Here is a 16,010-nt window from a genome sequence, read left to right as displayed (position 1 = left end):
AACACATTTGATGGGAAAAGATTTAATAATGATGGACAGCAAGGCCTGTGGGTAGAGTTGTTGAGAGAACAAATCAGGTCCTATGGGTGAGATCAGATAGTTCAAGAAATAAAATCCATGAGCTCCTGCTGTGGAGGATGCCTTTCAAATGAAGACTGAAAGCTCTTGGCTTAGCAGGTGCAATTCTTTAAATCCATCAAGCTTGGTTGGACATCATTCTCTAACCCCACCCTCCTGATCCCCAAGGGTGTTTTTAGACTTGCCTTGTGGAAATATGCAACATACAGGACATGTTTAAAACAGAAGGCAAGTATCTAAATCCCAATTAGAAAGCCTGGTGTGGGGGTTGGAGAGGTGGGCAGGGTAGACAGTAGTGAGTAAGGTGTCCTGGAGCCAGGTAGAAATATAAGTAGCTTATCCCAGTTGAGGAAGAACCAGGACTCTGACTCAAAAAAAGTCAAATTCATGTTTCCATAATATCTTACGGAAAAACCTGGACAAACTTTTTGGCCAACTCACTATTACAGAAACCTGCCAGGTGAGTCAGGTGCAAGCTGGAACTACAGAGTTGATAGTCATGGTTGTAGAAGTAGTAGTGAAAGATCACATCGAAGTAAGAAAGCAGAGACCCAACCTTTGGGCCTTGTGAGCAGTAAGGGTGAAAGGAAGCAAAGAAAGAAAAAAGTGATCGAAGAAGAAGGGGAAAACAGCACAGAGCAGTATAACAAAACTCTACATTTAAAAGGTTATTTCAAATCTAAAATGTAATTTTAGCTGTAGTAATGCTTTTAGTTGTAGTAATATTTTAGATCATGTGAATTAGAACCACTAAACTCATCACCTAAATTACTTTACTTTAGGTGTTCCAAATATCTGTTGGCTGTGATGCTAATAAATTCATTGCTGTTAAAGGGCAAGTATATTTGCATTTGACTTGTCTTACTCTTTATGTTTAAAAATGAATGGTGAACTAAATGGTAATTACTAGCGATAATATTAGCCCAATGACTGACATGTCCATATGAAATCCATTATAAGTTGATAATTTGTCCAAACCAGACTTGTTTGAACTTTTTGCCAAGTCAAATATTACATTTGAATCATATTCAAATATTACATTTGGATCAGACAGACTTAACCTCTGTCTCCATTACCAGCATTTTTCTCTACCTTCCCTTTTCATAAGCTAGTTTCCATCCTTTGCATTACCTCTCTCAGCTCTTCAGTGTACAACTCATTTCCAGAGAAATGAGAGGGAGAAAAACTTACCTCTGTTGTCCATCCTACTCAAACCAGCTATAATTTCATTTCTGTCAGAGAACTGCTTGTAACCACAAGAGAGAAGCCTCAGTTTCCTGCACCTTTTTCCATGAGAAAGTTTTTTAGAGCAAACCTAACAGAACCACCAGTGTTTCCTTCAGAGAATCCCAAGGTGTGACTTTTATTGATTTTTACTATGGTTCACAATGAAGCACACTGGAACTTGTGTCATCCACAGCTCTTTCTTCTGCATGGGAGAGAATAAAGGTCAGCATACACAAATCTGTTTAACTGAGGTGGAATGTATAATGGAGACAAAAATGTATTGCAATTCCTTTCCTGTGGTTAGGGTGAGGGTGGGGTAACATTGACTCTTATCTGAATCTATTTATGAAGTGACTTGCTCTCATCCAAAACAAAGGTCTATTCATCTGTCATTCTAATAATCTTTTGAGTAGTGAATTGTTAAAATCAGTTGCCGGATAGATAATTAAATATTCCCATCTCATTCAGCAAGGAATTTGCATTTCCCGTAAGTCCTTTTCCAGAAAACACAAAGGCTAACTGATTTAAACAGCCTATAGCATCTTATTTCTGGGATGGTCTACATCCTTGCTCCTTAGAGTATAACCTATGGACCAGCAGTGGCATCACCTGGGAACTTACTAGAAATGCAGAATCTTAGGCCTCACCTTGTACCTGCTGAGTCAGAATCTCTGTTTTAACAAAATTTCCAAGATTAGTAGGGGCATTAAAATTTGAGAATAACTGCTCTAAGCAACATGTTACCAAAATCAATTCCCAGTACCCCTGCATGCAGTATCACTGCATGAAGATTTCCTTCTTCAGTGAGATGCAAAACAGCTTGAATCAATCTATTTCTGGGAAGGTTTAGAGAGCAATTGTCAAACTAGGTTGCTCATCAGAATCACCTGGAGAGCATGTCTGAAAACACAGATTTCAGGACCTCTTTCCAGATCTCTTAGTCAATGACCCACTGCTCTGGAACTCTAAAAATGATGCTAATTTCTTGGATTCAGGTTGTGGTTGGCCTAAGTTTTCACAATCAGCAAAGGAGACCTATGGGGCCCATGATACTTCTGACAGGAGATTTGTCAATGAAGGAGGGCATCTCTTGGGGTCTAATTTGAATTCAGGGTGGGAGGTGGTCCTAGTCTTCCAATATCTATATAAACACAGCAGTGACTGGGGTTCCTTCTGAGTTACACTGGAAGCAGCCAGCAAAAATGGTCAAATGAATAATTTAACTTACTAAAAACTCTATCATTTTATAGACCATGATAGCCTTATGTCTGCATAAACCCTAACTAGAAATTATGTGAATTCTTAAAATAGATCCTTACCTGTGCAACTGAGTCTCTAGTAGCAATTAGAACTCTGTGTTTTAAAAAATTATGAAGAATGAAACAGTCCAAAGAAATTTGTCTTTACTTTGATGGATTTTCTACAATTTTTCACATGTATCAAATATAAGAGGTAAATCAGTATATTTCAAATTCTGGTACCTTCAGAAACATTTGTGAAGCTGAGTTTTAAAAATAGAAATGCTAGGGCTACACACCAACCCCAAAGATTCTAATTCAATAAGTGATGATTCTGTGATACTTTCGAGTTTGAGAATCACTGAGTTAAATGATTAAATGTTTGTGCTAGTAAGTAAGGAATGATGATATTACAACTTCATTATGTTTTATTTTTTGTAGATTTGATAAAAAAGAATGTCTTCAGCATGATTTTTTTTACATCATTGAAAAGTAAGAAGTATTTTTTAACATAAACATTGAGTTTTATATTAATGTAGTATCAATAATTTAGAATCAGTATTTATTCCTATTATCATCAGTCTTTTCTGATATATACATTTATTGCTATAAATTTACCTCTAGGCACTGATTTTGCTGCACCTCACAAATTTTGATAAGTTGTGTTTTCATTTTCATTTAGTTGAACATATTTTCTAACTTCTCTTAAGATTTTGTCTTTGATCTGTGTGTTATTTAGAAGTATGTTGTTTAATCTCCACATATTTTAGGATACATAATTTTGTAATTATGGTTATCTGTTTGACTTTTGTGATACCTCTTTACCCAAACAAAGTAATGGTTTTAATTTTTAAGTTTGAGAAGCAGAAAGATTCTAAGTAATGAAAATGTCTTTTTACAGGTCATATCTGAGGGATCGACCATCTAAGCACTTGGTAAGAAAACTATAATTTTGTCAATCAGCCAAATATAGAAAATAACTAAAGCATTTTTCCTTTTCTAGAGAGTAAAATATAATTGGGAAAAATATGGCTGCCCACTGAAAGTTGATTTCAGAGAAAAGTTTCACCCTGTGGTTCAACTGTAAGTATATTCTCACTAAAAATTTTAACTTACTTTGAAAGTTTCAAAATAAAAGTATGAAAAGAAGCCTAATTAATCATGCATTTAATAATAAATATTTTTGAGCACCCAAATATATGCAACACTAGGTTTTCAGTACTAGTTATGGAAAGTTGGATGATCCATGGTCCCTGCATGTTGAGGGAGATTACAATTTAGGAGCTGAGATATAAGTGGATAAGAGAGCTGAGACTCTTCTCATGGATGCAGACAGTCTCCTAACCCTTGCTTTATCCTCTCTAAATCTCTCCCCAACCTCCAGCACCCCTCCCTGTTATAGGAACTACCTCCCCCTGGTGACATATGACTTTTCTTTCCATGTGCCAATAATAACTGAATGCTCACAAAGAGAGAAACTAGATTACTAATAAGGGATCGTACATGGGGAGATTTCAAAAATATTATCTCTAACTTAATTTTTATAAATAATGTTTCATAATAAAAATATGAATAAAATGCTACAAGGAAGGCTTTTCCAAGTGATTTTGTGCTAGCTTGCTTGCTTCTCTAACTTTATTCTAGATTTATGATTATAAAAAAGTTACAAAGCTTGTTACAAAATTTAAAATATAGAGAAATATGAGACAAGTGACCTAGGTTTCTAATTTTTTTTTTTTTTTGCTATTATAAACAAAATTGTGGTGAATATCTATTTATGTACATGTATGGACATTAGTCCAGATAGGCCATGAAGATAAATTACTGGAAGTGAAATTCCTATGAGCAAAACATCAAAATTTTAGTCAATGCTTTCAGCGTTGGGGGCCCTCGGGCTGAAGACAGCTTCTGAGATCTCTTAGGGTGGGTAGGTGTGAAGTAATGAATCAGGCACTCCAATTTAGTTTTGCCATCAGAGCTTTCCCTGTTGGAATCCAGAAGGCCTCTGCCAGCACATACTGCCCCCCACTTCTCATCCATGGCAGTTCTAAGATTCTGTGCTCTGCCCTCACCCTCTTATGTTACCCTCCTACAATCCCTCTGTCATGGGTTCTCTGAGCTATCAGGCTAATCTGCTATCTTCTTTAGTTTCAATCTTCTAGACATCTAATCATTCCACTTCTTTTCTTGGGCACCCTAGGCAATCCTTCCCCCACTGAGACCTAGTTTTTTTCTTTGTTTGTTTTGGTTTTTTGTTTTATCTAGTGCCTAATCCTCCAGTGGTAAAAAATCTTAATGTTCTCTCCCAGAGAAGTGCACTCTTCAGTTCATATCATCATTATTAAACACCTACTTTGCACCAATTACTGTGCTAGGTACTGGGAATTCAAAGATGAATAACCCAGGATTTCTGCTCTCAAGAGCTCAAGCGTCTGATAAATTAGATATGAACTGATATGCTAAATGGAACAATAGAAAGGAATGACATGGGTGGTTGGTATTGAAACTGAAAAGAAAAGAATCCAACTGAGCTATGGAAGGGAGAGGGGCTCTGGAAAGTGTTCCCAGAGCACTTGAGCTGAGTCACTGAGTCTTAAAGGATAATGAATATCTAGCTGAAGGCAGAGGAGAGAAGGAGAAGTGGGGAAGGTAACAAGGAATTCCACTGAGTAAACCTTTCAAGCAAAAGTGATAGTTAGAGGAAGAAATTTCATAGTTCAAATGGTATAATGTTATCGGAGCACATAGTGAGGCATGATGTATCAGGAGAAAAGGCTGGGAAACTAGCTAGGTAGAGTCCAGCTCATGGAAGACTTTCTATCCATTCTTATGGTAGAGTGGCATGATTAAATATTTGCTTTAGCTAGTTCTCTCTGGAGGAAGTGTAGAAGATGAATTTCGGGGAAACATGTCTAAGTAAAGAGACCAGGTAGTAAACTGTACTGGTAGTCCAGGGAGGAAAAAAAAAACAAATGACTGAGATAGCAACAAAGACAAAAAAGAGGAATCACTTATGAGAAAATTACTCATAATAACAGGCAGGGCTTGATAATTGATAGATGTGAGTGATGAGGGAAAGAGAGAATGAGAAAGATGAATGAGTCAAAGGTAATATCGATCAGGAGAGATTTTCTGCAAACTTCTACTACTGTTATCTATCCATCTTCAAGCATCTGTGCCCATTAACTCTGTCTGTCTTCCTATCACCGTAGATAAAGTATATGGGTGTCTTAGGCCTGTCCCTCCATTTGTGAACTGGATACCTACCCCCTTTCCTAATTAAAACCACTGCTCCTGAAATTGCCCCCTCTTTCTCCTGCATCATCAACTTTACCCTGTCTACTGGATCATCATACAAATATGCAATTCTTTCCCTCACCAAAACCAAAAACTAAACCAAAACAAAAACCCTCTCTTGACCCCACTACCCCTCTCGCTACTATACTGTCACTAGCTCTTCTCCTATCCTCTCCCAAATCTTTCTCAGTCAGGATCTTACCCCACCACTCCATTGGCACTGTTAGCCAATGTGACCAACGGCCTTGGCCTCCATATTGCTAAACTCAGTGGTCAATTCTCAGGTCTCATCTTACTTGATCTCATTAACAAGAATTGACAGTTGATTATTTCCTCCTACTTGAAATATTTTCCTTATTGGGTTTCCAGGATATCACATTTCCCTACTTTTCCTGCTACCTCACTGATAGCTCCTCCTTAATTTCTTAGTTTCTCCTTTTCTCCATGACTTCTTAATGTTGGAATGCCCCAAGGCTCAAAGCTTTCTTTTCTTTTCTCCACTTCAACTTGCTCTTTCAGTGATGTCATCCAGTCTCATGGACTCGAATGTCTCAGTATATTGATAAACCCCAAAACTGTATCTTCAGCCTGAATATCCTCCATTGTATTAGTCAAATACGGCTAGGCTATGCTGCAGTAACAAACCCTAACATCTCTGTGCTTAACCTTTTTCATGTCATAGTCTGACATATTTCATATCTACATCATCTTGACACAGCCTCCTAGACTACCACTATGAAAGGGGAAAATTGAAAAAAAAAAAAAAAGACTAGAGGATTTCCTGGGATGACTTAAAGGGTCAGGCCTAGAAGTGGTTTACATCATTTCCACCCACATCCAATTATCTGGAACCTAATGCCATAGCCCTAATCTAACTCCAAGGTCAGGCCTAGAAGTGGTTTACATCATTTCCACCCACATCCAATTATCTGGAATCTAATGCCATAGCCCTAATCTAACTCCAAGGTCAGGCCTAGAAGTGATTTACATCATTTCCACCCATATCCAATTAACTGGAACTTAATGCCACAGCCCTAATCTAACTCCAAGGTGGGCTAGAAGATGTAAACAGGCACAGGGTTATTTGGTGAGCACTAACAGTGTTTGCAAAACTCTTGAACTCCAGACCCATAAATCCACTTAGATGTTGAATACATAAATCACTTTTCTACTTAGATATTGCCTAGATATATCAAACTTAACTTGTTCAAAACTGAACTCCTGATCTTACCCTCAAAATCTGCTCCATCAATAGCATTCCTCATTTCAACTGATATCAACCCTATCCTTCTGGCTGATTGGGTCAAATTTTGAAATCACCCCTATCCGTTCTTTCTTTTATATCTTTCATTCAATACATCAGTAAATCCTATTGGCTCTATCTTCAAGATACATACAGAATCTGACTATTTGTCACCACTTGAACTGCTACCACCCTGATCCAAGCTATCACTACTCGCCTGGATTATTAAAATAGCCTTTCTGTTGGTCTCCCTGCTTCCACCCTTGCATCTATATAGCAGCAACAGTGAATCATTTTAAATGGTTAGAACACATCACTCCTAAGCTCAAAATGTATAATCACTGAGTAAAAGCCAAGTCCTTACTCTGATTTACAAAGCTCTATGTGATCTTCTGTCCCTGTTACCTTTCTCCTGGTGAGCTTCACCTCACTTACTCCATTCTACTCACTTGGCCTCCTTATTGTCCCTCAGGTAAGCCAAGCAGATTCCCACCTCAGGGCCATTGTGCCTGCCTCTTGCTGTGCCTGCAGTCCTCTTTCCCCAGATGTTCACTTAGTTTCTTCTCTCACTTCTTTCAAGTCTTTGCCCAAATGTCACTTTCTTAATGAGACCTATGCTGACTGTCATGTTTAAAATTATAAGCTGCCTCTGCACCACCTTCACTCCTCACCTGTCTTTTTTGTTCATAGTATTTATTACCACCTAACAAATTATATATCTTACTTATTTAACTTGTGTATTGTCTTTTCTCCTCTACTATAATGGAAGTTCCATAGAAAAGAGCTTTTTATTTATTTAGTTCACTGCTATATCCTCCAGCACCTAGATCACTGACTAGCATACAGTAAGCAATCAGTAAATATTTGCTGAATGAACTCATGAATTTTATGTTTATGGCTTCCCTAAACTGGACAAATTTTAATACCATCAATTGTAACATAAAATAGAGAATAAAGGGTACGCTTACAGGGGAAGATGACTAGTTGGTTTTTAGACATTTTGAATTTGAGTCTGTGTGACATCCAGAAGGAGATGTCCAATAAAATGTTAAATTGCAGCATCTGAAGTTCATGTAAACTGTCTGAGCTAGAGATATATATTTGGAAGTCAATAAGAATTTTGTGATATTAAGAATTGTTGTGGGTGATCATAAAGAATTGTTGGGGTACATAGGAGGTCCAATTGTACCCCTCTTCCCTGACCAAATCCTGAGTGAATTGAATAATATGAGTCAGAAGATGAATGGTATTACTCATCACTTATTACTGACACAAAATATATATTGATAGATGTAGCTTACATTTGCAGAAAGTGAACTTCCTGATACTACACCACTAATACTATACCTAACGGGATTAAGAAGAATTATCTCCCCAGTCACAGGTATTGTTGATCCACTGTTGGTCTCTCATCTTGGAAGCCATTTAAATGTATAACATAAAAGAGAAAAGAACATGTTATCCTACAAGAAATTCACTCATAAGAAGAAAAATGTGAAGCTAAGCCAAGCATGCCCAGCTTATTCTTTTCTAAGTTATCAATCATTTAAGTCAACCCACTTCCCAAGGGGCAAAGTGAATAGAAGAGCAAAGATAGACCAAGAATGTTATACTCATTGAGCTCCCTCCACGTAAAAGGAAGTATCAAAAGTTGTAAGTGTTTCATTTTAGCTATAATATGGAAAATAAGAAGAGTTATGAGCCAAAGATTTACCCTACTAAAAAACAAACAACAACAACAACAAAAAAAATTCAAAGGTGGTGAGAGGAAAAAAGAGTCTAGAAATAAGAGCCAGAAAAAAACATTCAGAGAAACACAAGGACAACATAGGTAATGTGGAATTGTGGAAGCAAAGACAACAGGAATTTTTTTTTTTTTTTGCCTTTGTCTTTATTTATTTATTTATTTTGTTTTGTTTTGTTTTGTTTTTTTAACATCTTTATTGGAGTATAATTGCTTTGCAATGGTGTGTTAGTTTCTGCTTTATAACAAAGTGAATCAGTTATACATATACATATATCCCTATATCTCTTCGCTCTTGCATCTCCCTCCCTCCCACCCTCCCTATCCCACCCCTCTAGGTGGTCACAAAGCACCAAGCTGATCTCCCTGTGCTATGCGGCTGCTTCCCACTAGCTATCTATTTTACATTTGGTAGTGTATATATGTCCATGCCACTCTCTCACTTTGTCCCAGCTTACCCTTCCCCCTCCCCACAATAGGAATTTTTAAGAAAAAATGAGTAAAGGAGTCAAATTCAGAGAGATCTACTAAACCACTACCTAAAATGCCCATTGGATTTGACATTAGAATAGCATTAGTGAACTTTATAAGAGTAGTTTCTATGAAATGGTGAGAACAGACAGAAGTCAGATTGCAGGGGGTTTGCAAAATCAATTAAAGGTTTTTATGTAGGGGCAAAATGTAGCCTACACTTTTTCAACTTTTGGTTGAAATTTACCTATAGAGTAAAACACAAAATCATGGTTTCTTTTTTTAGGATAAAAGATATATGAGCATGTTTACAATTCAAGTTTACAGTTTACATGTTACAGTTGAGCTTTCTTTAATAAAGGAAGAAAAGTTTAAAATCAGCCATTCTGAATATGGTAATATAACAGACTGAGCTCACTTGAATCACTCCCCACCCACCATAGACACACATAATCCTTGATAAAACATAACAAAATATTTTATACATAGCCAAATTTGAAAAAAGAAAGAGCAATCTCTAGGTGATAGAAGTAAAGAGAGAAACCTAAGAGTAGTCAGCTCCAGGTGATCTACTGTAGTCCAGGAATATTGATCCAGGATACTGGAAGTAGGAATTGGGAAATAGGGTTTTAAAGCCTCTGTGGGGCCAGGAAGGTCTTTCATAAATCCAGGATATATGAAGACTAGAAAATTCTACTCAATGACCAGAGAAACAAGGAAGAAAGTTTTACCTGCATGAATGTGGGAAAAAATACCTGCTGTAAGAATGTTAAATGTCAACCTCAGGCTGTCTGTGGACAGGGATCTAAATTTAATGTACATACATAGGAAAAGACTATAGTAATAAAAATCAATAGATGAAAAAAGAAGCTTAAAACATGTCACGTAGACATAAAATCCCTAAGGCTCCAACAGAAGCAACTGAAAAAGCAAATCCAGGGCATAAGACTCCCACTGGAAAAATCACCACCACCAAAGAATTGTCAATAAAGTTTTACCAACCATATGAGGAAATGGGAGAGTTAGAAGATAAAATAAATTGAAAGATAGGCACAACAAAACTAAAAATAGGACTTCCCTGGTGGCGCAGTGGTTAAGAATCCGCCTGCCAATGCAGGCGACACGGGTTCGAGCCCTGGTCCAGGAAGATCCCACATGCCGCGGAGCAACTAAGCCCGTGTGCCGCAACTACTGAGCCTGTGTTCTAGAGCCTGTGCTCCACAACAAGAGAAGCCACCGCAATAAGAAGCCTGCACACCATAATGCAGAGTAGCCCCCGCTCGCCACAACTAGAGAAAGCCCGCGTGCAGCAATGAAGACCCAATGCAGCCAAAAAAAAAAACAAAAAAAACAAAAAAAAACTAAAAATAACAAAGCAATCTGAACAATACATAAAATATTGTTAAAGAAAAATAAAGAAAAAAAGAAGACAAATAAAACAAACTATAACAAAAATATGACTATGAAAAGAAAGTAGGGGGACTTCCCTGGCAGTCCAGTCATTAAGACTCCACACTCCCAATGCAAGGGGCATGGGTTTGATCCCAGGTTGGAGAACTAAGATTCTGCATGCCACACAGTGTGGCCTAAAAAAAAAAAATATATATATATATATATAAGAAAAGAAAGTAGGCATACTTTAAAAAGATAGAAATTCTAGATATAAAATCATAGTTATTAAATTCAAAATTTTAGAGATGATTACAAACCACTAAAGATATGGGTAAAGAGAGGGTTACAAAAAAAAAAAAAGAAAGAAAGAGAGAGAGAGACATGGAAATCAACCAGAATGCAGCACAAATAGTTAAGGAGATATAGAAATAAGAAAGAAGTTAAGAAACAATTGAGGAAAGAATGACAAATTCTTCTAATATGTGCCTAATAGTTTTCTCCAGAAGAAGAAATTAGAGAAAATGGGTTGGGAAGGGAAGTGAAACTCAATCAAATAAAATCTGAAAACTTTCCATAATTTATTAAAGGGCTAAGTCATCAAGGTGAAGATTGACACAAAGTCTTAAGTAACTCAAAATGAAATCATAGAACACAAAAGAAAAAGAGAAAATGTTTATATGCTGCCATACAGATAAGATAGATTACCCACAATAGACTGCCACTTATATTGAGAGATTTCTTATCAGCAAAAATAGGACAAAAATAATAGAATGATATTTTCATTGAGCTGAGGGAAAAGAATGTTAATCTTAGATTGTAAATCTAGATAAACTTTTATTCGAGAGTTAGGGTGAAACAAATACCTATGCAAATAAAGAGTTTACATTAAAAAATCCTTAATAAAAACAAAACAAAAAACTACTGAAGGATTTTATTCAATAAGAAAAATAAGCCCAAAAAAGAAAATAGTAAAGTAGAAGAATCAATCAAAAGGAAAGAAATTATTGGTTAAAGTAAAGAAAGATAAACTGTAGAAATAAATTTTAAGAATAATATCTTTGATGGATGTGAAAACAAGATGGAAATGAAATAATACTACTCTACATGTGGAATTGAAGCAAGATGATTAGAGTTAAATTATTCTGAAATCTTAGTATTGTTTAGGTGTGGGGTCAAGACTTTTAAAGTGAAGAGTCACTAAAAGAAGAATAGAAAGAACAAAGTGGGTTTTTTTGAAAAAAGCTTGATAAGGAGAAAACTTAATGAACATACAAAATCCCATTTTCTTTTCCTCCAGGGCACACACCTAGACTCTGTTTCTAAGCATGCTTTGCAGTTAGGTGGGGCCATATGCCTGAATACTGCACAGTGGAATGTGGACCAAAGTGTCACATGACCAGTCAGGCTTGGACTCTGCCCCCACAAAAAAAATTAAGTTTTGCATGATCCTCTCAGCTATCTCTTTTTATCTTCTATCATCTGCCAGTTTTGGAGAATCCAAAAAGGACTCAGAAGCATTATGGTCTACTAAATGGAAAAAGTCTGGGTCTCTAAAGGATTATGTGGAGCAGAGCATCTCCCCTCCTCTAATTCCACCCACAGTGGAACATAAAATGAGTAAGGAATAAACTTTATTGTGTTAACTTACTGAGATTTTGAGGATTGTTGTAGCAATGAAGTTAGACCAACTTACACTATTGAGCAATGCTATAGATGAAAAGAGAAAAAAATAGAGTTAGTAAAAAGAAAAAGTTACATAGTAGAAATACATATAAATATATTAATAATGACCAAAATTTTAAAGCACTTACTTCTATATTAAAAGACAATAATTCTAAGATTGCATTTTTAAATGAAGTCAGGTATATGTAATTTATGAGAGAAATATCCAATAACTGTTAGACCTTAGAAGAATGTTCAGCAAGTTGAATTCAAGATCAAAATACAATAAATTAAAATGTCTCTATACATCAGTAAATGCTAACTAGAATATATAGTTGACCCTTGAACAACCCTCCATGTAAATATAATAAATAATAATAGTAATAATAATAAAAATAATAAAATTCACATATAACTTATAGTTGGCTCTCCACACATGTGGTTCCTCCATACTGCTGTTCCACACCTGCGGATTTAAACCTACCACAGATTGTGTAGTACTGTAGTATTTACTATTGAAAGAAATCTGCATATAAGCACACCCACACGGTTTAAACCCATGGTTTTTGAGGGTAAACTGTATAATAGAAAAATTATTCCATTCACAATAGCAAAAATAAAATAAAGTAGAATAGATTTAATAAAAGTTGTACAAGACCTGTATAGCAAAATTTATAAAACATTATTAAATACATAGAAGAGGACTATAATACTTGAAAAACTATACCACATGTTTTGATAGAGAGACTCAGTATTATAAAGGTATCAGTTCTTCTCTAATCTATCCATAACTTAAATGAAATTCCAATAAATTTCATCAGGGTTTTCAGCAGAATTTAACAAGTAGGTCCTAAAATTTATATAGAAAAACAATGGGTTAAAAATATCCAGACAAATATCTTCCAGAATTGAAGTTCTAGAAATGGCAAAGTAGTTTTATTTGACATACACTGTGCCCAATACCAATTATATATGCTCTAGACAAACTGTAATAAATAATTCTTTAGACGCATTAGAGAGCAAAAACTGCAAAAGACATGATCCTTGAAAGAAGGAAAGATTTCTAAGTAAGACTGTCCTCTGAGGTCACTTCCTAGTTTTGGGCAGGGTATGAGGGAATCGGGCTTTAACAGAAAATGACAGATCTACTGGGCTTAAGAGACAGACAGTGAAGTATGTGACTGTGAAACAGCTGTAAATTTAGGTGAAAAATCTTGGAAAGGACAGCATCATGCAGGAGGAGCAACAAAAGTATAGAAAACTTTTTCCTCAAATTCTTGGCTAACTCTTGAACTGTGCATTTGTAAGGAAAGGAAGCAGAGATTTCAATAGTTACCTAATGCTGGGAGACAAATCTGGACAAAGTCACACCAACTTAGAGGGTATTGGAAAACACCTTAGGCTTTCTTCTGAAACCAAAAGGGTTAGCTAAGGACAAAATGCTATGTCCCGGGGTTAAAGGCAAAACTAAACAACTGTAAAGCCTTCCAAGTCCTAAAACTAATCTTCATCAGGGTCAGGGTGATCCACGAATTATTTATCTTCAGAAGAAGAAGAAGAAAGAGAATGAGAAAGAGAAGGAGAAGAAGGAGAAGGAGAGAAGGAAGAGGAAAAAGAGGAAGAGGAGGAAGAAGAAGAAAAAGAAGAACAACAATAACAACAACAACAAAACTCTTTAGAGGAAAATAACAAAACCCAGAGTGTCAATAATGTATAATTTTAAATGTTCAGTACAGTACAGTATTAAAAACTACTAGACATCCAAAGAAGCAGGAAAATGACCCCAAATCAATAAAATGGAGTTAATAGTAGCAGACTACAGATGACCCAGACTCTGACTGGCATTAGCAGACAAGGACTTTAATTCAGCAAGTATAAATATGTTAAAAGATTCTCAGGAAAATTGTAGAGAATGGGTGAACAGATAGGGAATCTCAGTAAAGAAATGCTAACTATTTTTTTAAAAGAGCCAATTTGGGGACTTCCCTGGTGGCACAGTTGTTAAGAACCAGCCTGCCAATGCAGGGGACACGGGTTCAAGCCCTGGTCCGGGAAGATCCCACATGCCGCGGAGCAACTAAGCCTGTGCACCACAACCACTGAGCCTGCGCTCTAGAGCCCGCGAGCCACAACTACTGAAGCCCACATGCTTAGAGCCTGTGCTCCACAAGAAGAGAAGCCACCACAATGAGAAGACCATTCACCGCAATGAAGAGTAGCCCCCGCTTGCCACAACTAGAGAAAACCCGTGTGCAACAATGAAAACCCAATGCAGCCAACAATAAATAAATTTTAAAAAGAGTCAGTTTAGAATGCTAGAATAAAAGCAAATACAGCATCTGAAATTTAAAAATAAAAATTAATAGGACAGACTTAATAGGAAGTTAGATAAAGCAGATAAAAAGATTAGTGAAAATAAAGATAGTTCAATGGAAATTATCCAAATTATACCACAGGAAAGAAATTTTTTTAATTATGTGCTTCAATGACCTATGGAACAATATCAAGCAATCTAACTTAAATAGAATTGGAAAATATTTTTTGAAGAAATATTGACTGAAATATATCCAAAGTCGGTGATAAATATTAGCCCATGGATCCAGAAGCTCAATAAACACCACATCTAGGCACAACATAGACAAATGCTGAAAACTAAAGATAAAGAGAAATGCTTAAGAGCAGCTAGACAGGGGAAAAAATGATACATTACATGCAGGGGAACAAAGATAAGAATTACAGCAAACTTTTCACCAGAAATAGTAGAGGTCAGTAATTAAGCTCAAAAGCTTCTACATGGCAAAGGAAACCATAAACAAAGTGAAAAGACAACCTACAGAATGGGAGAAAATATTTGTAAATGATGTGACCGACAAGGGATTAGTCTTCAAAATTTACAAAGAGTTCATGTGGCTCAATATCAAAAAAACAAATGACCCAATCAAAAAATAGGCCGAAGACCTAAATAGATATTTCTCCAAAGAAGACATACAGGTGGGCAAGAGATACATGAAAAGATGCTCAACATCACTAATCATTAGAGAAATGCAAACCAAAACTACAATGAGATATCACCTCACACCAGTCAGAATGTCCATCATCAAAAAATCTACAAACAATAAATAGTGGAGAGGGTGTGGAGAAAAGGGAACCCTCCTACACTGTTGATGGGAATGTAAATTGGTACAGCCACTATGGAGAACAGTATGGAGGTTCCTTAAAAAACTAAAAATAGAGCTACCATATGATCCAGCAGTCCCACTCCTGGGCATCTATCTGGAGAAAACCATAATTAGAAAAGATACATGTACCCCAATGTTCATTGCAGCAGTATTTACAATACCAGGACATGGAAGCAACCTAAATGTCCATCAGTGGAGGAATGGATAAAGAAGATGTGGTACATATATACAATGGAATATTACAGCCATAAAAAAAAGAATGAAATGCCATTTGCAGCAACATGGATGAACCTGGAGATTATCATACTAAGTGAAGTAAGTCAGACAGAGAAAGAAAAATATTATATGATGTCACTTATATGTGGAATCTAAAAAAAAATTATACAAATGAACTTATTTACAAAACAGAAACAGACTTACAGACTTAGAGAATGAACTTATGGTTACCAGAGGGAGGGGTGGAGAAGGGGGAGGAATAG

At 36.2% G+C, this 16,010-nt stretch overlaps 1 protein-coding gene across 1 annotated transcript in view; it reads left to right on the top strand.

The window, feature by feature from the left end:
* Window positions 1-16,010, top strand: part of CATSPERE (catsper channel auxiliary subunit epsilon) — a 268,765-nt gene that overhangs the window by 208,745 nt on the left and 44,010 nt on the right. The window contains exons 14-17 of the mRNA XM_061185394.1: window positions 861-913; window positions 2,985-3,035; window positions 3,445-3,478; window positions 3,547-3,626. Coding sequence (XP_061041377.1) covers window positions 861-913; window positions 2,985-3,035; window positions 3,445-3,478; window positions 3,547-3,626 — 218 coding nt within the window. The remainder of the gene's footprint in view (window positions 1-860; window positions 914-2,984; window positions 3,036-3,444; window positions 3,479-3,546; window positions 3,627-16,010) is intronic.

Source organism: Eubalaena glacialis, chromosome 3, assembly GCF_028564815.1.
Source record: "Eubalaena glacialis isolate mEubGla1 chromosome 3, mEubGla1.1.hap2.+ XY, whole genome shotgun sequence".
Taxonomy (NCBI): Eukaryota; Metazoa; Chordata; class Mammalia; order Artiodactyla; family Balaenidae; genus Eubalaena; species Eubalaena glacialis.
The sequence above is the reverse complement of the archived record's forward strand: the minus strand, read 5'-3'. Positions and strand labels throughout refer to the sequence as shown.